The sequence below is a fragment of the Nilaparvata lugens genome, chromosome 8 (genome assembly GCF_014356525.2).
Source record: "Nilaparvata lugens isolate BPH chromosome 8, ASM1435652v1, whole genome shotgun sequence".
Lineage (NCBI taxonomy): Eukaryota > Metazoa > Arthropoda > Insecta > Hemiptera > Delphacidae > Nilaparvata > Nilaparvata lugens.
The window spans coordinates 44,518,321-44,541,962 of record NC_052511.1 but is presented as its reverse complement, the minus strand read 5'-3'; the positions used below and the strand labels follow the sequence as shown (position 1 = coordinate 44,541,962).

The 23,642-nt window shown below is 34.4% G+C and overlaps 1 protein-coding gene and 1 long non-coding RNA gene across 2 annotated transcripts; one reads left to right on the top strand and one right to left on the bottom strand.

Annotated features, from left to right (window-relative positions):
* Positions 1-10,936: 10,936 nt before the first annotated feature.
* Positions 10,937-23,139, bottom strand: LOC120352757. The gene is made up of 2 exons (XR_005572094.1): positions 22,496-23,139; positions 10,937-11,035 (listed from the first exon to the last, which is right to left on the bottom strand). It is a non-coding gene; the product is annotated as an uncharacterized LOC120352757 (long non-coding RNA).
* Positions 11,593-15,970, top strand: LOC111054395. The gene is made up of 2 exons (XM_022341429.2): positions 11,593-11,893; positions 12,101-15,970. Exon 2 carries the CDS (start codon positions 12,372-12,374, stop codon positions 14,634-14,636), a length of 2,265 nt encoding a protein of 754 aa, XP_022197121.2. The 5' UTR covers positions 11,593-11,893; positions 12,101-12,371; the 3' UTR covers positions 14,637-15,970.
* Positions 23,140-23,642: the final 503 nt, after the last annotated feature.

Sequence of the window (23,642 nt, the reverse complement as noted above, 5' to 3'; positions counted from 1 at the left end):
TAATTACAGAGAGTTGGAAACTCTGGAGCATTTTATGTTGCGCTGTCCTATGTACAGATGCTGTAGAATTCAATTTTTAGGTAAATTTTACCAAAATATAGTTAATAATGAGGACAGGTTGATGGTACTTTTGTCAAATCTTTCAGAGGAGAAGATAAATAGAGTTTTTTTTACATTGTGAAGTCTTTAGAGATAAGAGAAATGATTTGTGATATGTAATTCAATCTGTGATATTTTTATTCTATGTGATATAATGTAAGATAATAAGGTTAATAATTGGTGTCCACTACTAAATAGACTACTACCATTGCTCCTTATTCAATTCGTGATTGATTTGTTCCAGTTGTATTAACCATACATATATATGATACTTGTTTTCAATTTGTCTCCTCCTTGTTTAAGTATATAAGTATATTAAAAAAATGTAGTTATTGTATGATATTGAGAAATTTTAATATGCACAAGAATATCTCATATAAGCTCAACTCTATTTGTATGTTTTTCATGAAAAAAAAATTGATTTATTATTATTATTAGAAAACAGTAAGTCTGGGCCAGGTGGTTTATTATTCTATGATTTACAAGCTGTTCTGCCATCACCTTGTGGAGAAATCTCATCATTTTATTATGAAAGAAGATTGTCAACATACAATTTATCAGTATTTGACACAAAGAAAAAGCTTGGATATTGTTTCACGTGGTATGAGGGGATTGGCAAGAGAGGTGCAATAGAAATTGGAATCTGCATTCTGAAATATATTGAAAAATTTGCGGAGAAAGGAATTGATTTATTGTTTTACTCTGACAACTGCAATGGGCAACAGAAGAATAAATTTATGTATTCCTTGTACATGTACATAGTAATGATCCTTGATGTGCCTTCAATAACACACAAATTCTTGACCACTGGTCATACTCAAATGCCTGTTGAATCCATGCATAGCAGAATTCTAAAAGAAAAGGAGCGAGCATTGAAAAGTGGTCCAATTTACTGTCCAAGTCAGTGGATGAAAGTAATGAAAATGGCAAAAAAGACGGGTATGCCATACCAAGTTCTCGAGATGGGGACAAAAGATTTCCTCGATTTACCAAGACTTTGTGAAATTATGGGGAATAATTTCCAAGTTAATATTGATCAACAGAAAGTATTGCTTTCAGAAGCCGTTGTGATAAAAGTGAAGAAAGAGACACCATTCATCTTATATTATAAGACAGATTTTTTTCAGGAATTCAAAGCTATAAAAGTAAGAAGCGATAGTAGGAGAAATAGTAGGAAAGTCTATTGCTCTATAGATGACATTCAGAAACCAACACCTTTTTATAAAACTCTAACTCCTCCTGCAATTCCAACAGAGAAGAAGGAAGACCTGTTATCCCTCTCTACTTCAAATCTGATACCAGAACAATATCATTCGTTTTATAAAATTTACCGGTAGAAAAACAAAAAAAAAATCGAGGAAATAGATGTCGATCATTTTAATGATGTCATGATTAATAATTAAAATGCATTTAAAATTATTTAAAGTGCATTTTAAAATAAATAAATAATAATATTGATCACTTTTGTAGTATACATTTCTTCAATGTTCCTTCCATTATCAGTTCCTGAATTAAGAATGTTTTGTGATTTATCTATTTGATCATTTTCAAGATGAATTTTGTCAATCATAAAAAGGATTTTGCATAGGCTGTACTTGGAAAAATAAGGTATGGACTAAGTGTATCATAAGTCTAATGAAACACAATAACTTGTTCATTACTCATTTTTATATTAGACTGAAAAGATTAGATTTGAACAAATTTACCATACTTTCCAGTGTAAAAAATTTGTATCAATAAAATTATGTGATTTATTGGACTATGAATTTACTTCGTAATTAGTGAGTAATGCACCAAACTTGAGTTGCAAAAGTTTCAAACATGGACTTATCATCCAAAAATCATCACAACAGTCTGTGTGATTGCCATGATCACAAATTTCTTATAGATAATAAGATTCTACAGTTTTGATTCTCAAAACTCATGAATGTCATTATCAAACTTGGTTTATTCAGGTCTTCAAATGTAGTAAGTATTTATTGTATTATAATAAGTATAAGTATTTCATTTTTTTCAAATGAATGTTGATTGAAACTTCAAGTAAAAACAACTACGGTATGCAAATGGACAAACTCAAAGTGAGTCATTCGAACTACAGTATTGAAAGAAACACATTGAATGATTTTAATTATTGTAAAAATTTTATTTATTCTATTTAACCATCCGTTAAGAGAAAAAATATCTGAAAACCTTATTGAACTTTGAATTTTAAATACAGATACGGTACTTTCTTGTGGTTTTGATAGGTTATGAGTTTTCACTTTGGTGATAAAAAGTGGTAATTAAGTTTGCTGAGGCCCGAAATTTGAAATAAATTTTCAAAACTAGCTATTAATATGATAAATCAATTATTAATTTGTTTTACAGTTCCAGTTTCAAAATGTTTGAATGTTGCCAGATGAAAAATGCACTGTATTAAGTTGAAAGATTGAACTCAACTTTGAATGCATTACTGTACCAACTCAAACTATGCAGATATTTCCTCTATAAAAAAATTCAAGCATTCGAAATCAAATTTAATGAATGAAATTATGAGAAGAAATGTCATAGTAATTAATAAACACATGGAACAAGCTTTTAGGGGTTATAATTAATGCTTTATAGAGGTTTCCCCGAACATTGTGCTCTTCCCTACCTTATGAAGCAACCTGAGCCACGAGTTTTAATAGGTGATAACTTGTCAAGCCACTTTTCAGAAGCTGTTCTAAGTGCTTGCTGAGAAAACAGTATTTTACAATGTTGCCCAAGCATTCTACTCATCTAGCTCAGCCCTTAGATGTGGCTTTTTTCCGGCTACTCGAATGTAAATGTCGATCTCTTCTGCAAGAATGAAGGAATCAGGGTAACAAAGGTACATCAAGTAAAATTAATTTTCCTCCCATGGTAAAGAAACTTCTTGAGGGTATTGAAAATGCTGAATGTAATATTAAAAGTGGGTTAAAGAAAACTGGAATTATTCCAGTTGATCGCCAGCAAATTCTGAATCAGCTTCCCAACAAAGGAGTGAATGCCAATCCAGTCCAAGTTGAAGAAAACATGGACGGTAGTGTGGTGGATTTACTTCGTGAGATGAGATATGGGAAGGAGAAACCGAGGCAAAGAACAGCTAGAAAAGACAAACTACAAGTTAAGCCAGGGAAAAGTGTAAAAAATGTGTGTCAGAGTGAGTCAGAATCAGAGATTCTAGACGAAGACAGTGAGGAAACCTCTGATGAAGAACCAGGTACAAATTCAGACTTTGAGGAAGATGAAGAACCTGCACCGGTAGTAAATTTTAGAAAGGAACAAGAACCTCAAGTCGACTACATGTCTATAATGGAAGAAGAATTTTTAGTTAAGTTGAAGGACTCAATCACAAAGAGTGACAAATTATATGTGTCAAAGGTCTTATCCATAACACTGAGAATTCTGCACGAACTACCAGAGTTGTAGAAGTGAAGTTTTTAAAGCCTTACAGAAACCATAGTGATATATTATCTTTGTGTGGCTGGACATCGAGGAGTCAAGTGTGGCGTGCCCTCATGAAATCTCACGGCGCCTGCCTCTTCCAGAAAATATTCGTTATGGACGATTGAAGTTTCCAGAAAATGTTGTTTGAAGTTCTATTATCAATCTCACGCTTATTTGTTCTATATAAAGTTCTATTATCAATCTCATTATTATCAATCTAGAGAGAGCGAGAGACTCCTCCAGAAAATATTCGTTACGAACGATTGAATTTTCCAGAAAATGTTGATTGAAGTTCTATTATTCATGTGAAGTGATTTTTTTTTTATTACTTTCTTCATTAATATTTTTTTAAAAACACCAACTTTATCTAAAGGGATATTCAATGAAAACTGTATGGTGTATCAATTCACCCTGTATCACGGGGTGACTTGATTCAGAGGGTTTAAAAAAATACAAAAGGAAATAAAAATTTAAAAAGGCCAATGCATGTTTTTACACAGTCACAAGAAGTATCCCTAAAAAATGGGAATTTTTTTGAAGAGATATTTAATGTCAAAATTTTGAAACTGTATCAAATCACCCCGTTTTACGGTAATGTGAACGTTGAGGCCAATATTAACAGTAGGGCCTCTTTGACTTCTCAACAATGAATTGAAGAATATTTTTTGTAATGACATCGTAAATGAATTATTAATCCTGTAATCTGTAAATACATGTAAATGAAATACTGTATCAGTAGGCTAAGTGCGGTAGCTTGTTATTCCAAGAACAAGAAAACTACTGTATTCTCTTCGTGATAATACGAATTGCAGTACAAAATAGTTTGTTCACCCGGTATTTTTGGAATAATATATTCATTATCTCATTGATGAATGAGTTTCATGCATTTTTATTTCTAATATATCTTCTTGTCGTTTTATTTCTCCAAATTGATATAATTTGTGATTTTAATAAATGTATTTGATAAAACTTAATCAATTATTTTGAATTTAATTCTTAAGTAACCTTATAAGTTTGTCAATGAATATCAGCGGTCTGACATGTGCACTTAATTCTGTATGAGCGCCTATGTAACCTAATCTACTTCATTTAAATTATTTAAAACGCAATCCATTGCAATAGCAATCTTTATATTCATGCAATGATTATTTTCATTTACAGAAATTCATTGTTACATTTTAGAAGTTTATTCCATAGTTTCTATCAAACTCACATTTTCGTAGCAGCTAACATAAAGCCTGTTTCACCATGCTTATTTATTAGAGTAGAACACATGAAAATAGTCCATTACAAAGTGGCAAAAAATCCATTACATCAGGTATACTAGTAGTTCTGTGAACAGTAGACCTCGCGCTCAGTAAGTTACATTGACCTGTTGTTATGTCTTCTCACAAATTAATGGATAATTTATCAATTTAAAATGTCTAGAAAAAACCCTAAATAAACATAGAGCTTTCTGTCCTATCGTACCGTGAAGTGTCGTCCCGGAATGTGAGTGTGAGGGCTGTTATCAGGTCTGGCTGCCGTCGATACGCCAATCCAATCAACCCATCAGAGAACATTCTGTGTTGTCGTGTTGGCGAAAAATCGGTGTGTTGAAATTAACAAAATAAACTACCATAATGCTGATTTCCTACAAACTTCATTTCTCACTTTTCATGATTTTAGAAATCAATCTCTTTTTGTTGATGAATGGTAAATCAGCAAAGAGAAAACGACAGCTGTTGTGACAGATAATGCTGCCAATATTGAAAAGGCGGTTGAAATATCATTTGGAAAGAACAAACATATTCCATGTTTTTTGCTCACTTGCTGAACCTGGTAGCTACTAAAGCAATGAAAAATGTGTCTCAGTTGAAGGAACTATTGAAAAAAGTCAGAATTGTGACATGGTTCCATCATAGTGTTTCTGCCAGTGACGAGTTAAGAAAATTTGTTGATAAGAAACTCATACAAGATGTTCCTACTCGATGGAATTCGACTTACCAAAAATGCTGAAGCGATTCATAGAACTTCGACAATACATCAATGACATTGTCATTATAATATATTTACAACGGCTCCAACTATGATATTTGCGTCGGAATGGGAGGTCATGCAAGAGATTACCGATGTCCTCCAGCCTCTACAGACAGCAACTTTGGGAATTAGTTCAGGCCAGTACTTGACTAGCAGTATGGCTATCCCTGTGGCAAGCCGGCTGCATGAAGAGATTACATCTTTATCTCCAAAATTTGAAATTACAAAACAATATTGAAGACGTCAATTCTCACCCAGCATGAGAGCAGATTTGGTTTGATTGAAAATAGTGATTTACTTGGAATTTCAACTCTTCTAGACCCTCGCTTCAAGAAGGAATACTTCCGAGACAAGCTGGCATGCTCAAAAGCAATTCATAAAGTTGCCAGACTGATGCAGGCTGTAACTGCATCACAAGAAGCTGATGACAATCAAACCATCTCTCCTCCATTTTATGACTCTGATAGAGGTACTAATCACTTAATTTTTCTTCTCATACTAGTAAATTATTAATGATTTATACTGTACTTGCAAATTGAGGATACCAATAAGGTAGTCAAACTCAACTTGATTTGAGACATGATACTAGATATTATTGTTACATGTAACAATAATAACTAAATTATTAGTTACTAAATATTACCTATTGTTCAAAACAGAGTGGAGTTGGGCCATATTATTACTATTATTATACTCATTTATGGATGGAGAAGTTCCACATCAATTTCAAATCTACAAATATATTATCAATCACTTGTACTTCATTAGACACACTTGTAGAAGTGATTTATGATTATTAACTAATAAAGGCTGTATTAAGCATAGAGAAAATTGGCATAAATGGAAACTCTATTGCCTCAAAAATTCTCAATGGAAAACTGAGGCTTAAAAGTTATATTTCGTGCCTCTTGCTAATATAATTTTACTGAGATTTTTATGTTACAAGTTACAAGCAGAGCACATACCTAAATTAATGAATAATTTATATTGTTATTGTTATAAGGTACGCATTTGCGGTGAAGCGCACAAGTCTGTAACTGTATGGTATGCACCTTTAGGATTGTTGTTGTATGACAGCAACACCGACATTTTGGATTAGGCTGAAATCACACTAGAATGATTCTATGTCATTTAACTATTATACAATATTGTGATGATATGAAATATCATTTCATATCAATGAAATGATGGAAGATACTTTGATGTAAGGTTACACTAACAAGGACCCTATTGCACGAGAAAATATAAGCTGATAGTTTATTAATAATTAATATCCTGTTTAAGTATTGAAGCTCCTGTTTAGAAGCTCTTTTTGTACTTTTAAGTATTTCGAAATTTATGAAAAATTTATACCAATAGCTCAATAAACTTCCGAAATACAGTAATTGAGTTCCAATCTATAGCAAAATAATAAACTAATACTCTGTAAGCTCATTAACAGAATTGTGCATTCAATCAAATTGATTTCATCCTGTTTTATAATGTTTAAAAGAATAAGTGTAAAGTATCATATACTGTACATTATATCATTTTCACTGTATTAATATTAATACTAAGAAAAATCTATTCATCCATCGTTTCTGACATGTCTTTTGAATATTTATTCATTCAAAATTATTTGATCATTCTTATCATCCATTTAATAAAAAAGTAATATTATTGGTTCAACTTTATTCTCTTTACAAAATTTGGACTAAAGAATACCGTCTTAATTTGTTTTATATTAAACAAATATTCAAGTCTATAAAACAATATTTTAGAATATTGGATTTTCTGTTTTAAATTTGATTAAATATCAATCTCCGTTGCCGAACGTCAAGTCTGATTAGCTACCTACAAAAATGTATAAACTTTTAGTTTGGCTGCTTCCAATCAATAGTATTTCTTTATTGTTAACTACTTTTCAAAAACTCTGTCCCTTTCTTTTACATGTACATAGAAAAGGAAATTGATTATCACTATCTGAGTCACTCTAAGGATAAATAATAGTCTTCATAGTATCATCCGTAAAAACGTAGGGCGATACAATGATGTTTAAAAACATCTATGTTTGAAAACATCGATGTTTACTGTTCAATGTTTTTCACTTATCGATGTTTAAGGTGAAAAAACATCGATGTTCAATAGAAATTTAACTATCGTTTTCAATTTGCCTGTTGTATTAATTACTTTTGTATTCATTGATGATTCTTCAATATATAATCATTGCAATATTATAATTTATAATGATCGGTCGATTTATCACATTATTTGCCTTTCAATTAAAACTTTAAGTCATTTTTCAATATAGCAGCATTTTTGCACTCCTATAAGTTGTGGACTTAAAGCTAGGTTTACACTAGCATGTAGCAGTGGCGCCACTATTACTGGCTTCAAAGTGGCGCCAAAAATGGACCTTGTAAACCATTTCTTTTTGTCTGACAAATTAAAAGTGCCTGGAGAAATTCAAAATTATTTTCAAATGTGTTTTTCCCATACAACTCAGTTTTAGTGAGTTAGGAGTATATTTGATAATTAAAAAAAATCATGACTAGCATAAAGAATAAAACTTTATACATCACTTGTATGAAGAATAAAATTGTTTTATTCGATTTCCCAAAAAAAAAAAATTTCACTCATGTTTATGAAATGAAACTGTTTCAAGTGTGCTTTGGAGAGGAACTAGCATTTAAATGATTTTAGCAATACAATTCAAGCTGACAGAGCTCCATCTGCTGAGCACAGAGGACGTTTTAATGCCCCGACATCATCTGAAGTAGCAGTGATTAAAGCAGAAAATCAGCAAGGGCAAAGGGATATCATAATTGGATCAAGAAATATGATCCCAAAAAGAATCTCTGAACTCTGATACTCACAGATCTTATGACGCACTACAATACCCATTAACGTTTTGACATGGAGAAGATACCATTTTGAGCTGAAGCAAAAGAATCCTTCTACAGGTGAAGTGACAACTCGCAAGATTTTGGCTTTGGAGTTTTATGCTTATAGAATTATGTATAGATAATCTAATTTCAACATTTTTCTTTGTTGCAATAATTTATTTCATCAGATTGAATAAAAAATAAAGGCTTAGAGTTGATGAGTACATTCATTTTAGAAATGCACTTCAATCAGATGGAAATGTTGCAGAAACTGGACAACTTATAATTCTCCCATCAAGCTTCACTGGAAGTCCCAGATATATATGCGTGAGAGAACACAGGATGCAAAAACATACGTAAGGACCTAGGGGCGCCCTCATTTGTTTATAACATTCACATGTAACCCTAATTGGTTGGAGATTAACAATGAGCTATTTGTTGAGCAAAAACCTCAGGATAGGCATGATCTCTTGGCAAGAGTTTTCCATGAGAAGTTGAAAAATCTAATAAATCTGATAACAAAAGCTTATATTTTCGGTGATGTCTATTGTCACATGTATATTGTGGAGTGGCAAAAGCGAGGCCTTCCACATGCTCACATACTGATATGACTTCAAGAAGCACTGCATGTGGATAGAGTAGACCAGTTCATCAGTGCTGAAATACCAAAAGTTGAAGAAGATCAACAGCTCTACACATGTGTAACAACTCAAATGATTCATGGTCCTTGTGAAACTATCAATCCTAACTCACCATGCATGAAAGATACATGACAAAAACTGGTAAATATGGATTGTAAAAGCGTCAAATGCCAGAAGATGGATGTTACACAGCACAAATACAAATGAAACATCCCAATATTGAAATTGATATTAGATGGGTTGTACCATAATGTCCCTGTTAGATTTCATCTGCTGTCCATTCCTTACTTACCAGCTTCTTCTTAGTAGTTGCTCTGGCAGTGTTTGAATCTCGGCGCGCTTCCACTGCCAACTTTATTTCGATCAGCTGACTTGTTCATTCTTATTTTTTGTCATTCTTTCTTCATTTATATCTTTAGAATACATTACATATTTTTTAAAGGTTTTTGTCGATTGTCCTAGTTAGGTTGTTCTCAGTTTTAAACTGTTATAGCTTGTTTTTTTGGTTTTGCGTCATACAATATGGTACTGCTTTTACCCCCTTCTTCGTCTCTCGTAAACTTGGTTTTTCGTTAGTCTTCGCTCCAATTCACTAGCTTCACATCGAGGGATTATGTAGCCCTGCATTCTTCGAGTTTTGAAACCATCTTTTGCACTCAATTTCAATCTTGCACTCAATTTTATTAAATAAGTTATATGCAGCTGGGGTACGAGGCTTACCATACAAGTGGTTTCATAGCTATCTTCGAAACAGAAAGCAGTGTGTGAGGGTAGGGGGATGCTACAGTAGTTTCAAGAATATAGATTATGGTGTGCCCAAGGTCAGTCTTGGGACCTATTCTGTTCTTGTTATATAAATGATTTATGTGATGCAAAATTGAATGGAAGGTTGACTGCTTTTGCAGATGATACTGCACTCACATATTCAGATGTAGCATGCAATACAATATACACAAGAATGAGCGCTGATTAAGAGTCTTGAATTATTGGTTCAGCAAAAATTTCATGGTTTTAAGTGAAAAAACTAAGTACATGATCTTTAACTTGAGGGGAAATTTATTTTTTGATACAGATCTGTGTTATCATAGCTATTCCTGCTCTGTTGTTAATAACTGTAACTGTCTAACAATTAACATTGTGAATACTTTTAAATACTTAGGTTTAGTTATCGACTCTTTATTGTCTTGGAAAAATCATGTGGCGAAATTGAAAAAGGAGTTTTGTAGAGGAATAAGGAGCTTTTACATGCTACGTGATTTGTGTCCTACACGTGTATTATTAAATGCTTACCAAGCACTTATTAACTCTCGTATGAGCTATGGTATTGTTTTGTGGGGTGGAACCTATGTCACAACACTGAATCCCATAATTATTTTTCAAAAATCATTTATACGTATAATTACCAGATCACTCAGAACTGATCATTCTTGGCCACTGTTTTTTCAGCTTAAGATACTTCCAATCAGAAATCTCTATGTTTTCAAAGTACTAAAGCTATTCTTTCTAAGAAGCCTCAATGCAAATCTTACTCGGGATATCAGATATGACTTCAGACGGGTTTTAGTTCAAGTTCCCCAATCTAATTTAACAATTTTTCAACATTCATTTTCTTTCAATGCACCTAGAATGTTTAATTTAATTTCAAGAAAATTTAATACCTCAGTCCCATTCAATATATTTCTTAAAAGTTTGAAGTTCTATCTGTTCACATTGAATGACTGTGAATCTTTTTTGAGGATTGTACATTAGTATAAATATTAGGCAGTATAATCTTATTCTTGAGTCAGTGGTTTTTTCCCTGTCTTTCTGTTTTCATAATTTAATTCGCTGTCCACTAAAAACATTTTTGAATAATTGTATTTATTTACTATATTATTTTTTCCATTTAACTTAATTTTTTCCATGAAAATCAATGGAAATTCATTCAATAACATTACAATTGTTATAATAGATTATGAAGACCTGTGTTGGAGCCAGCTCTAGTTTTCATTTTTCGTTTTTGAATTGGACGCGCGCTCCTCGTTCAGTTCGTATTTCTTTCACTTGAGTGCGTCACGCTCACTAGCCAGTAGGCTGTTTCTTTCAGTTCAGTCTCGCTTTGTAATAGCTTGCCTCGAGTCGGGAATTGATATTATTCGTCGATCATTCCCAGAAGAAAATCGTTCTTCAAATTATTATTTTTTTCGTTAATGTTAAATCGTACACCATAAACCTACGTTTGGAAGAGTGTTTGCCAAACTCCCTTTAGTTGAAAGTTTTAAACTATTATTTTTCGATTGGAAGTTCACCGATCTATAGTCTTTAAAGACATTGTAAATATCTCGTCAGAAATATATGTGCAACGTTATATGATGGAAGCCGAATTTACCAACAGTAGATGACAATTAAGCTTGCCTTTTCACCATCCTTGATTCATCTCCTACCTCGGGGGACACCTGAATACCTTACCTGGGAGTTGTAAGCTCAATAATATAAATATTACATTAGGGTACTCTGCAGATTTTCGGTGAGTTGTTCTTTTATATCGATGGCTTAGAAGTGAAACCTCGTAAGTCGTAATTTTCCTCAATTGTGATATGGATGTGTTAATTTGTAGAAAAATCAGCTGCTTCGAACTAGATTAACCTCGTAAATCAGAAAAATTATTTAGTCTGAAAAATAAGCAATCTAAAAATACCTCGTATGTGAGGTATCAAGAAGGCACTGCAAATGAATGGAGTAACCTCGTAAGTAACAGAGATCCTGTATGAATCTAATGGTGCAGTCTGTGTCTTGATGTAGCTGTCTGGTTTTCGTTACATTTCTAGCCTATTCAATCAGGTAAGTGTTATGAGTGAAGCATTATTGATAACTGTATTAGTCGTTTTGATAGGAAAGTATTGTAACCCTAGCCTAAGATGATTATTTCAACAGCAAAAAACAAACTCAAACCTCAATACAACTTACAAGGTTTCACTTTTCAGTAGTGTTAACTTACAAGGTTTCACTTTCCAGTAGTGTAAACCTCAACAAAGGGTTTTTTTTCAGAAAATATGGATCCTCTTGAAACCAGCCAACAGAATCTGATGGGTGTAGACCTGGATGATGATGGATGGATCGATGATTGGATGAGTGATCTACATAATTGCCCTTCTGCTCAAATAGAATTAACTGAGAATGGAACTTCAAGAGCATCTTTAATTCCACACAATTGCAGCTCAAGCCCACACAAAACTTGTGAAAACGTCACTGAGGAAACATGCATAAGAGAAGATGAAACTGCCTATTATAAAATTGTTGACAGTGAAGATATCTCATCATGGATGCTACTACTTTTCTGCCAGTCAATCCTGAAATAGAAGCTGACAGACCTTCAAGAACAGCTTCAACCCCAACAATGACTACTTGTACAAGTAATTTAGATGAAGAAAACAGTCGTGATTGTAACTTTTTGGAATCTTGTAGTTCTATTGAAATTGAACACAGTTACAGTTCAAGTCCAAACAAAACTTGTAAAAATAATAACATCGACATCATGGAAGAGATTATGAAAGAGCCTGGAACTGGAAATTGCCAAATTGTGATTAATAAAAATAATGATGTCATCGTGGAAGAAAGTATAAAAGAATCTGAAACTGCCTGTGACCAAATTTCTTCATTTCTGCCTCAAGAAACCAATATTAATCTATGTGATGAAGAATATGGAAGTAATGATGAAGCAGCTGCAGATGATCCAGATTATGTTGTATCAGAACAAAGCTCTTTAGATGACATCATTGATGTGAATCAAGAAGAATTAATTGAAAATAATGCTTTGGGTAGGTTCATCAATAAAAGAAATAGAAAAGGCCAAGCAAAACGTGAAGAGTGGTTTGATTCCAAAAATAAAAAGCTCCGTGAACAAGGGAAACAATACACTGGATGGAAAAAAGAAGAAAGTGGGAAAAGTAAAAGAGGAAAAGAGAGAAAATCAAGAAAATTAGGACCAAGATGCCAAGGTAGGGGATGTCAAAGATCTGGGAGAACCTGTAATGAAGTTTCAAATGATGAGAGAGAAACTATTTTCAGAGACTTCTGGACAAATTTATCTTGGGGTCAGAAAAAGACCTATATTGCCTCATTGGTGAGCTGTGGAATGAAGAAGAGTGTCAAGAATCCAGGAGCAGCTTCAAGGCGGAAGTCAACATTAACATACACTGTTAAAACCACAAATGGTGTAGTTCATAAAGTTTGTAAACCCTTTTTCTTAAATACCTTCGCTTTAGGGGAGTGGACAGTCAAGAATTGGGCAGCAGATTCCACCAATGCTGCTCAAGGGCATGCAATCACACCTGCAAAAGTAGCTAGACCAAGAAGAGGGCTTGGTGAGAATAACCCAAGAGCTGCAGCAAAGCTGAATGAATTTTTGGACAACATGCCCAAACTACCAGCTCACTATTGTAGGAGGGACTCTTCAAAGCTGTATATTGAGCCAGTATTTGGAAACCGAATGGCAGATGTCTATGCAGAATATAAAAGGCAGTGTGAAAATGATGAAGAACCAATAAAACCGTTGTCCACATGCACATTTTACAAGATAATCCATAGCAAAAAACTATCATTTCAGCAGCCAAAAAAAGACAGATGTGACTTTTGTGTTGCAAAAGATGCTGGACTAATCAGTGAAGAAGATTACATTGAACATGTTAAATTGAAAGATAGGGCCAGACAAGAAAAAGCTGATGACAAGCTGAAAGCTGATGAAGGTTCTCTATTTGTCATTAGCCAAGATGTCCAAGCAGTGAAGGTGTGTCCAAGTTTAAATGCATCAGCTCTATACTTCAAAACAAAATTAGTCTGTCACAATTTTTCAATTTATGAGATGAAGTCTCATTTTGCAAAATCATTTTGGTTCAATGAGACACAAGCTGACTTATCAGCATCAACCTTTGCCAGCTGTGTAATAGACTTTTTAGAGAATCGGTGGAATAAAGATGAGAAGACTCCTATTGTTATTTGGAGTGATGGTTGCACTAGCCAAAATAGAAATGTGATAATGGCAAATGCTCTGTTATCTTTCAGCAAGGAACATGATGTTGAAATACAACAAAAGTTTTTGGAAAAAGGCCATACTCAGATGGAAGTGGACTCAATACATGCCATGATTGAAAACAAAATCAACAATCAGCCAATCCACTTACCAAGTGACTATATAAGGCTGGCAGCATGTGCCAGATCAAATCCAAGCCCTATTGAACAAAAGGAACTCACCTACGACTTTGTGAAAAACTTTGCTAAGGCAGACCTATTGATGTATGATAGTATTAGACCTGGTAGAAAACCAGGTGATCCTGTGGTGACAGATATAAGAGTGATTCGCTACAAAGATGGTGAGATTTCAGTCAAAACAAAATCATTTGATAATGAATTTCTTGCTATTCCTCAAAGAAAACGGAGGAACACTGTTGCTAAATTAGCTCAATTCAAACAACTACACAAAGAACCACTAAAAATAACAAAAACTAAATGGACCCACTTGCAGCAACTTAAATCAGTGATACCTACAGACTGCCATCCATTCTATGATACTATAGCTTATGAATAAATTAGATAAGGGCTTTCATCTTTGAAATTTTATTTTGATAAGTTTTTTTTACTGATAATGGCATGTATGGAGTCCACTTCCATCTGAATTGTTGGCCCTATCTATGACTTATTTACTATTATTTCTATTTTTATTACTTGTTACTATAATATTAATTAATAATAGACATACTTCATTTGACATTGATGACATGCTCTCTTTTTCATTTTAATTCGATTTTTTGCAAGAATTCATTAATTTTGGTTATTGTATGAGGCCTATAAATAACCACCATTAAAGTCTGCTGAAGTTTTGTTTTGTCCAATCATGAAACAAGCATTTTACTTTGAGGTTTTGTATTGAAAATTTTTATGTAAATGACTATGTATTACTTGGCGCTTTAGTATTTAATATCTTAGTATGAATGACCATGTATTAGTATAAATGACCATTGGTGTACTTATATTGACATGAATTCTCTTTTATTTTTAATTATTTTTTTGAAATGATATGCTCATTAAATTTGGTTATTGTTTGAGGCCACCGTTGAAGCCTGCTGAGGATTAGTTTTGTGTTGTCCAACCATAAAGCTTGCATTGTATGATTTTTACTTGGAAGTTTAGTATTCAATGTCTAAGTATAAATGATGAGCATGTATAACTTCAGACTTATAACTTTTATTTTATAATAATTTGAGATACTGTGCTTCCTTTTATATGGACATGCTTTCTTCTTTTATTTTCATTGCAATAATGTGTTCATCAACTCATGTTACTGTATGAGGCCTATAAATACCATTGATGCCTGCTAAGGTTTAGCTATGTGTTATCCAATCATGTAACCATGCTTTGATGATTTATTTTTATTGAAAGTTAGGATCCAATAGCCTAATATAAATGTCAATGTAACTTTGTACTGAAAATATTGTCTAATAATAATAATGATTGACAAACTTTATATTTTCATACATTTTTATCACCATAGCTATAAGTTAATAACAACCCGATGTATTAATATTGCAGCTTCATGTACTTAATCTGTTTATAGATAGATTTCGAATAAAAATTTTGAGATCCAATAAAATTGTGCTTCATTATTATAAATAGTACCATTTACATTATTCTATAATGGTCAACAACAATGTTTTAAGTTGAATTGTGATTCCTTGTAACTAAAGCCAGATGAAAAGTGAAAACTTGTAAGACCTCGTAAGTCGTCATTTTCAAGATGTGTTACCTCGTAAGTCATCTAGATAATATATACACCCACAAAATCAATATCAAACATTATAACTTAATACTGTGATGAGCTTATGTAAGTTTAAAATGAAAATATAAACGTTCAATCAATAAATGCATTTTTAAAACGTTTTTTTCATTTCCTGAAAAATTTACTTTTGCTGGCTTACGAGGTTTCACTTCTAAGCCATCGATATATTCATTGCATGTACTTGTTTCTGTAGAGATATCACTTGTTTCTTTTCTATTCAATACAGTCCACTTTACATCAAAATTATTGATTACCAATTCAAAATCAATATAAATTTCGTAAAGTTGAACCTTAGAGTTTACATTGGTCCTCCGGGCCGGATTTTATTGGCTATTTTTTATTCAAATATTTGGCAAGCACTTATCCAATTTTATTTTAAATCGTTTGTGCATGCTAGGGTTCAAACCTGTTTGTACATTATGAATTGAGCCGATCAAGTTGGTTCACTCTTATCTCTATTGTCCGATCGGAACCGTTACTTTGCAATGCTGATAACGTTATCGCTTAGCTTGCTTCGTCTATTGAGCTTTCTCTGTTCAATTTGTACTAACATTATCATTTTGCTTGCTTGAATCATCAATGAAAATCGTTCATTGTTGCATTCGTAATTTTATTCGAAAATTAGTAAATGAAAATCATTAAGACCTTTCCAATATCCAATCATGAGTGAAAAGAAGTTAAAGCTCAAACGAGCTAAACTTGAGCAATATTTCTATCGTATTCAACATACTTTCGATTTGTTGAAAAAGGCTTTAAAAGAAGAAGCTAGTGCTAAACAATTTCTAATTCTCTATAGTTCCACTCTTAAAACTGTTCAGGATTATGAAGCTGTTGAAATGGAAATACAGGAGCTTGAAATGGAAAAAGACCCGGAATTTGTACCCAAATTTAGTAGTTCACATATGGAAATGTTCGAACATATGGAAGCAATTGCTAGTGAATTGAAAAAACGCAGTCAGGTTGTACCTAGTGTTTCTACCCCGGCTCAACCTGTATCTTCCAATAAGGATTCGTCTAATATTTTACCGAAAATTGAAATTCCTGTGTTCGACGGAGATCAATCAAAATGGGCGGTATTCTACGAAATGTTTAAATGCATGATTCATGACAACAAATCGATTCCAAATCAACAAAAGGTCCAATATCTGGTGTCCAAACTATCTGGAGAAGCGGCTAATATTTCATGTCATCTACCACCTATTGCTAATAATTATGAAATTATTTGGGATGCATTAATTAAGCGGTTCAATGACCCCCGCTCACTCTCAAATGTGTACTTGAAACAAATTTTCGAATTCAATTGTCTAAAATCTGAGTCTCGTGCAGGTTTAGTTTCTATAGTCGATCAGTTCTGTGGTTCAATTACTGCTTTAAAACGCCTATGAGGTGAAGATGTATCTGATGCAATATTTCTGTTCCAAGCGTTGAAAATTTTAGATCCTGTTTCTCGAAAGGCATTTGAAGCTTCAGTTCATACTAAGGATGATCCCACATATACTGATTTTGTTTCATTCATCGAAAGGCAGATTAAATCGTTACCGCATGACGAATCGTCTAAACAATGCAAGCCAGTAGTGAAACCAATACCAAAATCCAAAGTGTTGGTTGTTCAATCGAATTCGCAAGTGACCAAATCACCGGTAAAAATATCAGAATGTCTGAAATGTTCGATGACAAATCATAAATTGATCAATTGTCGTCTTTTTCGTCAGTTATCACCTTGGGACCGTTTTCGTTTTGTTAAGGAGAAGGGTTGCTGTTTGAAATGTTTCTCGCCAGTCCATCGTAGTAAAGATTGTACTTCTTCCAACTGCGAGGAATGTAGTCAGAAGCATAATTCGCTTTTACATTTCGGAAATGCTTCAAATTCGTCATCAAATTCGGATGCGAAAAAGGTAGAAAATAATACTATTACCTGTTGTTCTATCGATTCGAAGTTGGCACCGTATAGTGTTCTACTATCAACTGCTCAAGTTGAGGTACCTGATAAGAGAGGTAGATTGCACAAAATAAGAGTTTTAGTTGATTCAGCTAGTCAAAGTCATTTCATTACTCGTAAACTTTGTCTTAAATTGCAACTATCGATTTCTCCTTTCCAATTAATTGTGAATGGTTTTGGCGGAAATTCGCAATCAGTTTTTGGTCGTACTTTTGTCACGCTTCAATCTTGACTCGATTCTAGTGTTAAATTTTCCATTGAACCATTAGTTGTCGAAAAAATCATGGAACAGTTTCCCACTAGTAAAATTGATAATTCTAAATTATCAAATTTGTTTGGTCTTCGACTTGCTGATGAAAGTTATCACATTCCCAGCGAAATTGACGCTATTATAGGAGCTGAATTAGTGCCCCATATTTTCCGAAATGGTCGTGTGGAAATTGATTCGAATTATTTGATGGCCTTGGAAAGTGTTTTCGGTTATATTTTGATGGGTAGAGCCCCTATTTTAACTCAATCTTCAGAAAATTCAACGTGTTTGATGACTTGTCTAACATCACTGTTGGATAAGTTAGTTCGAAAATTTTGGGAAGTGGAAAGCGTTCCAGATGTAGGAAAACAACTCACTGCTGATGAGTTGGAATGCGAGAAGAATTTTGCATCGTCCGTTCGTCGTGAAAATTCGGGTAGATTCGTTGTCTCATTATCGTTTTCAAAATCCCCTGATTGTCTTGGTGATTCTTATGCTATGTCAGAACGTCGACTCATCAGTTTGGAGAAACGACTGGCATGTGATCCAAACATGAGTTTAGTGTATCACGATGTCCTCTTGGATTATCTCAAACAAGGACACATGGAATTGATAAAAAATCAGAGTGATAAAAGTGGTTATTTTATACCTCATCATGCTGTAATCAAAACTCAGAGTCAATCAACGCCTTTGCGTATTGTCTTTGACGCAGGCGCGAAAACTACTACTGGAGTATCATTGAATGATATACTTCATATCGGCCCCAAGTTGCAAACGGATATTTTCGTTCTGTTAGTCAATTTTTGGTTATTTTCTATCGCTGTAACTGCTGATATAAAGCAGATGTATAGACAGATTCTTGTCGATGAATCGTGTCGCAAATTTCAGCGTTTGTTATGGAGATTTTCGTCCAATGATCCCATACAAATTTTTGAATTAAAAACTGTCGTATTTGGTCTGAGTGAGTCACCGTTTCTAGCTCTCAGAACTGTCCATCAACTTGTTCAAGAAGAAGGTGAAAATTTCCCTGATGCTAAAACTCGTATTCCGAGTGACATGTTTATGGATGATTTGGTGACAAGTGTGTCTTCTTTAGGTGAAGCAAATCGTCTTTGTAGTCAGGCTAAAGAATTGTTCGAGAGAGGCGGATTTGAACTTACTAAATGGAGTTCCAATTCTCCTGAATTGATGAATGATTTCTCGGAAGATGAAAAATTGGCCTTGTCTAAAGATTTCGAGATGGGAAATTTGTTGGCTGTCCTAGGTTTGAAATGGCAACCTGGTAGTGATTCGTTTTGTTTTTCAGTGAATCCTAATCAGTCTGTTCCTACCAAACGTCACATTTTATCGGTAGTAGCACGCATTTTCGATCCTTTAGGACTCTTGTCACCCCTAACTTTGTTTCTTAAATGTTTAATTAAACAATTATGGAATGCTGGTCTTGATTGGGACGATTCAGTACCTCCCTCTATTGCGCTTCAATGGGAGACATGTCAGAAGGAGTTCCCTTATTGTCCAATCTCTTCATACCACGTCATTTAGGAGTGATGAATGATTCGAAAATTACTGTCATTGGTTTCTGTGATGCATCGACTTTAGGTTATGGTGGTGTGATCTACATAAAATCTCAAATGGATATGCAACCTGCAACTATCACATTGTTGTGTGCTAAATCAAAAGTCGTGCCATCTAAGACTTTATCCATACCTAGGCTTGAATTATGCGCGGCGCTCTTGCTCGCTGAATTAATACAGGTTGTTGTCTCTGTTTTGAGCCTTCGTTGTCACGTGACTCGCGTTGTTGCATTATCGGATTCAACTGTTGTCTTACATTGGATCAGGGGCTGTCCATCTAGATGGCAATCTTTCGTCGCTAATCGAGTTACGAAAATTCAAGACTGTCCTATCAACGACTGGTTACACGTGGCAGGAAATTCAAACCCAGCTGATCCCATTTCGAGAGGTTTATCCCCTTCTGAAATAATTAATCATGATTTGTGGTGGTCTGGCCCCTCTTGGCTAATGTTAGAAGAGAGTGATTGGCCCGTCAAGGTCGATCTGGAATCTATAGAGTGTCTACCTGAGGTCAAGGTTCACTCAATTGTCACTGTAGTACAGTCGGAAAATTCATCTATTAATTCGATTCATCTTTTAATTGCTCGTTGTTCCAACTACCAACGTCTATTGCGTATCATGGTGTTAATATTGAAAGTACTTCGTCTATTGCCTAAACCTCATGAATTAGATTTCGATTTGGCGGAAAAACATTTGTGTAAAGTCGTACAAAAAATTCATTTTTCGAAAGAATTACTGGAATTGAAAGCTGGGAAAGAATGTACTTCTCATCTTCAACAACTGTCACCCTTTCTTGATCATGATATTATTCGTGTGGGTGGACGTTTACAAAATTCTGAGTTGAATTATGACAGCTGTCATCCGATTATATTACCGAAAAATGATCCATTGGTCACGCTTTTGATTGATTATTTTCATGAAAAGCACTGTCACGCTGGACCTCATTTATTGGTGTCTATTTTGAGACAAAAATATTGGATTTTATCAGCCCGTGTCCTTATAAGGAGTCATGTACGAAAATGTAACAAGTGTTTTCACTATCGTCCCACTCTTACACCGCCGAAAATGGGCAATCTGCCAGCCTGTAGAACTCTGTCGTCTAAACCATTCGTCAAATGTGGAGTTGATTATGGTGGACCCATTCGAATCACCATGGCCAGGCGTCGGAATCCTTTCATATTTAAATCGTACATTTGTCTTTTTGTCTGTATGGCAACTAAAGCCATTCACATTGAATTAGTTTCGGACTTATCGACCCAAATGTTCTTATCAGCTTTTCGCCGTTTCCTTGCTCGACGAGGTCCTTGTAAGGTCATGTATTCCGATAATGGTACCAACTTCGTCGGCGCCTATGATGAGCTAATAAAATTGTCACGGATGCTGAACTCCAAGGAATATCAAAACCTGCTCCAGAATGAACTTGCTGATCATAGCATTGAGTGGAATTTTATCCCGCCAGGTTCACCTCACTTCGGCGGTCTTTGGGAGGCGAATATAAAATCAGTAAAGTCACACCTGTTTCGAGTTATTGGTAACCAGTTGTTGACTTACGAAGAATTGAACACTGTCTTAGTTCAAATTGAGGCTGTACTTAACTCACGCCCGTTATGTCAAATGAGCGCGGATCCGAGTGAACCCCTCGCCCTCACACCGGCTCATTTTCTCACTTTGACACCTCTTAAGTACCTTCCTATGTTAAATGTGGAAGATCGTCCAATGAATTGATTGGATCGGTTTGAATTAGTCAATCAAATGGTTCAGTCTTTCTGGAGTCGTTGGCGCAAAGAATACTTACATGAATTACAAACCCGTGTGAAATGGTGTAAGGATTCCACCCCTCTCACGGTTGGTACAATCGTCCTAGTGGATCAACCAAATGTCGCACCGTTGAAATGGCCTCTGGGGGTGATTGAGGAAGTATTTCCCGGTGCTGACGGTGTCGTTCGAGTGGCTATGGTGCGGTGCGCCAATGGTCGCTTCAAAGGGCCGGCTACAAAGTTGTTTCCGTTGCCTACTCAATAATTTTCCTTTTGCATTTTTTGTTTTATTCTCGTTTTGTTTTATTTTTATTTTTTTCGTCGTTTATTCATTGTTTTTTCGTTTCTTTGTTCTCTAGCCTTGTCTGAAAATAGCTTTTCAGCCGGGGGGGGATGTTGGAGCCAGCTCTAGTTTTCATTTTTCGTTTTTGAATTGGATGCGCGCTCCTCGTTCAGTTCGTATTTCTTTCACTTGAGTGCGTCGCGCTCACTAGCCAGTAGGCTGTTTCTTTCAGTTCAGTCTCGCTTTGTAATAGCTTGCCTCGAGTCGGGAATTGATATTATTCGTCGATCATTCCCAGAAGAAAATCGTTCTTCAAATTATTATTTTTTCGTTAATGTTAAATCGTACACCATAAACCTACGTTTGGAAGAGTGTTTGCCAAACTCCCTTTAGTTGAAAGTTTTAAACTATTATTTTTCGATTGGAAAGTTCACCGATCTATAGTCTTTAAAGACATTGTAAATATCTCGTCAGAAATATATGTGCAACGTTATATGATGGAAGCCGAATTTACCAACAGTAGATGACAATTAAGCTTGCCTTTTCACCATCCTTGATTCATCTCCTACCTCGGGGACACCTGAATACCTTACCTGGGAGTTGTAAGCTCAATAATATAAATATTACATTAGGTACTCTGCAGATTTTCGGTGAGTTGTTCTTTTATATATTCATTGCATGTACTTGTTTCTGTAGAGATATCACTTGTTTCTTTTCTATTCAATACAGTCCACTTTACATCAAAATTATTGATTACCAATTCAAAATCAATATAAATTTCGTAAAGTTGAACCTTAGAGTTTACAACCTGTATAATACGCATTATGAAGACCGTAACACTGGTAAATTTATAATTAATTATTTTCACATAAATAAAGTTTATTTCATGTGTAGGGCGTAGCGGTCCTACTACTCTAGTCTTTAAATTTATTTTATTTTAAGAGAAGTGCACTCCAATAGGGCTTATGCCTAGGTGTGCTCATATTTATTTCGCTTTATGTTTTTGTCATCTGAAGCAAAACATATAATTTTCATTAGTATTTTTTTGTATTGTTAGATGGTACAATGTTTTGTAATAATATTATGTTGTGTGGAATAAATTATTTTTTGAATTGAATTGAATTGAATCTTCAGATCACTTTTCAAATGTTATGAAGTGTCTACAATCAAGTCAACAATCAATCTTGAGTTTTAAGCTTCAAAGTCTTAAATTTTCATAACTTTCGATTCAGTGTGTTGTAACTACATGTTTCATGTCTACTCAAGTGTTTTTTCCAAGTTACGTTGGACTCAGGTTTCAATGACTCAGGTTTCAATGAATTCGATCAAATTGCATCTCTCAAACATTCGTTCTGCGATTCTAACACACTTCTTACAAACTTGAGTTGTGCTCCAAGTTATTCACATAAGATTGTCTCACTATTGCATCATGTTGCACTGTGACTTTACTATGTACCATGCTAAGTGTGTAAATCTCACCGCTGTTGAACTGCAACATATCGCTGGTAAGCCGTGGTCGTGTAGTAAATGCCTTAAAATGAAGAGACTTAATCGCTCATTGACGGAAGGTGATATTTCGGTGAGTAATGTCGATTCATTTGATTACACTGATGCTTTCGTGACTGAACCGCTGACTTTGGATCGAGTCAAAGTGTTGATCTCGGACTGTTTGAAAGAGTTTATTGTTCAAATGGACGAAAAAATCTCAAACTCCTTGCTTCCTATTAGTGCTAATCTTGCTAGTAATAATGAGCTCCTGAAAGAATTGCAGAAGACTATCGCTAGTCAGAATGAAACTATCAAGTGTCTCCGTTCCGAAAATGTAGAATTGAAGCATAGAGTGATTAAACTCAGTAGTGATTTTGATGATTTGGAACAATATTCGCGTAGAGAATGTATCGAAATACACGGTGTTCCCGAGGCGAGAAATGAAAATTTGCAAAAGCTATTCCAGG

Coding starts and splice junctions, on each gene's coding strand:
- LOC111054395 (XM_022341429.2), top strand. CDS start 12,372: ATGGATGCTACTACTTTTCTGCCAGTCAATCCTGAAATAGAAGCTGAC.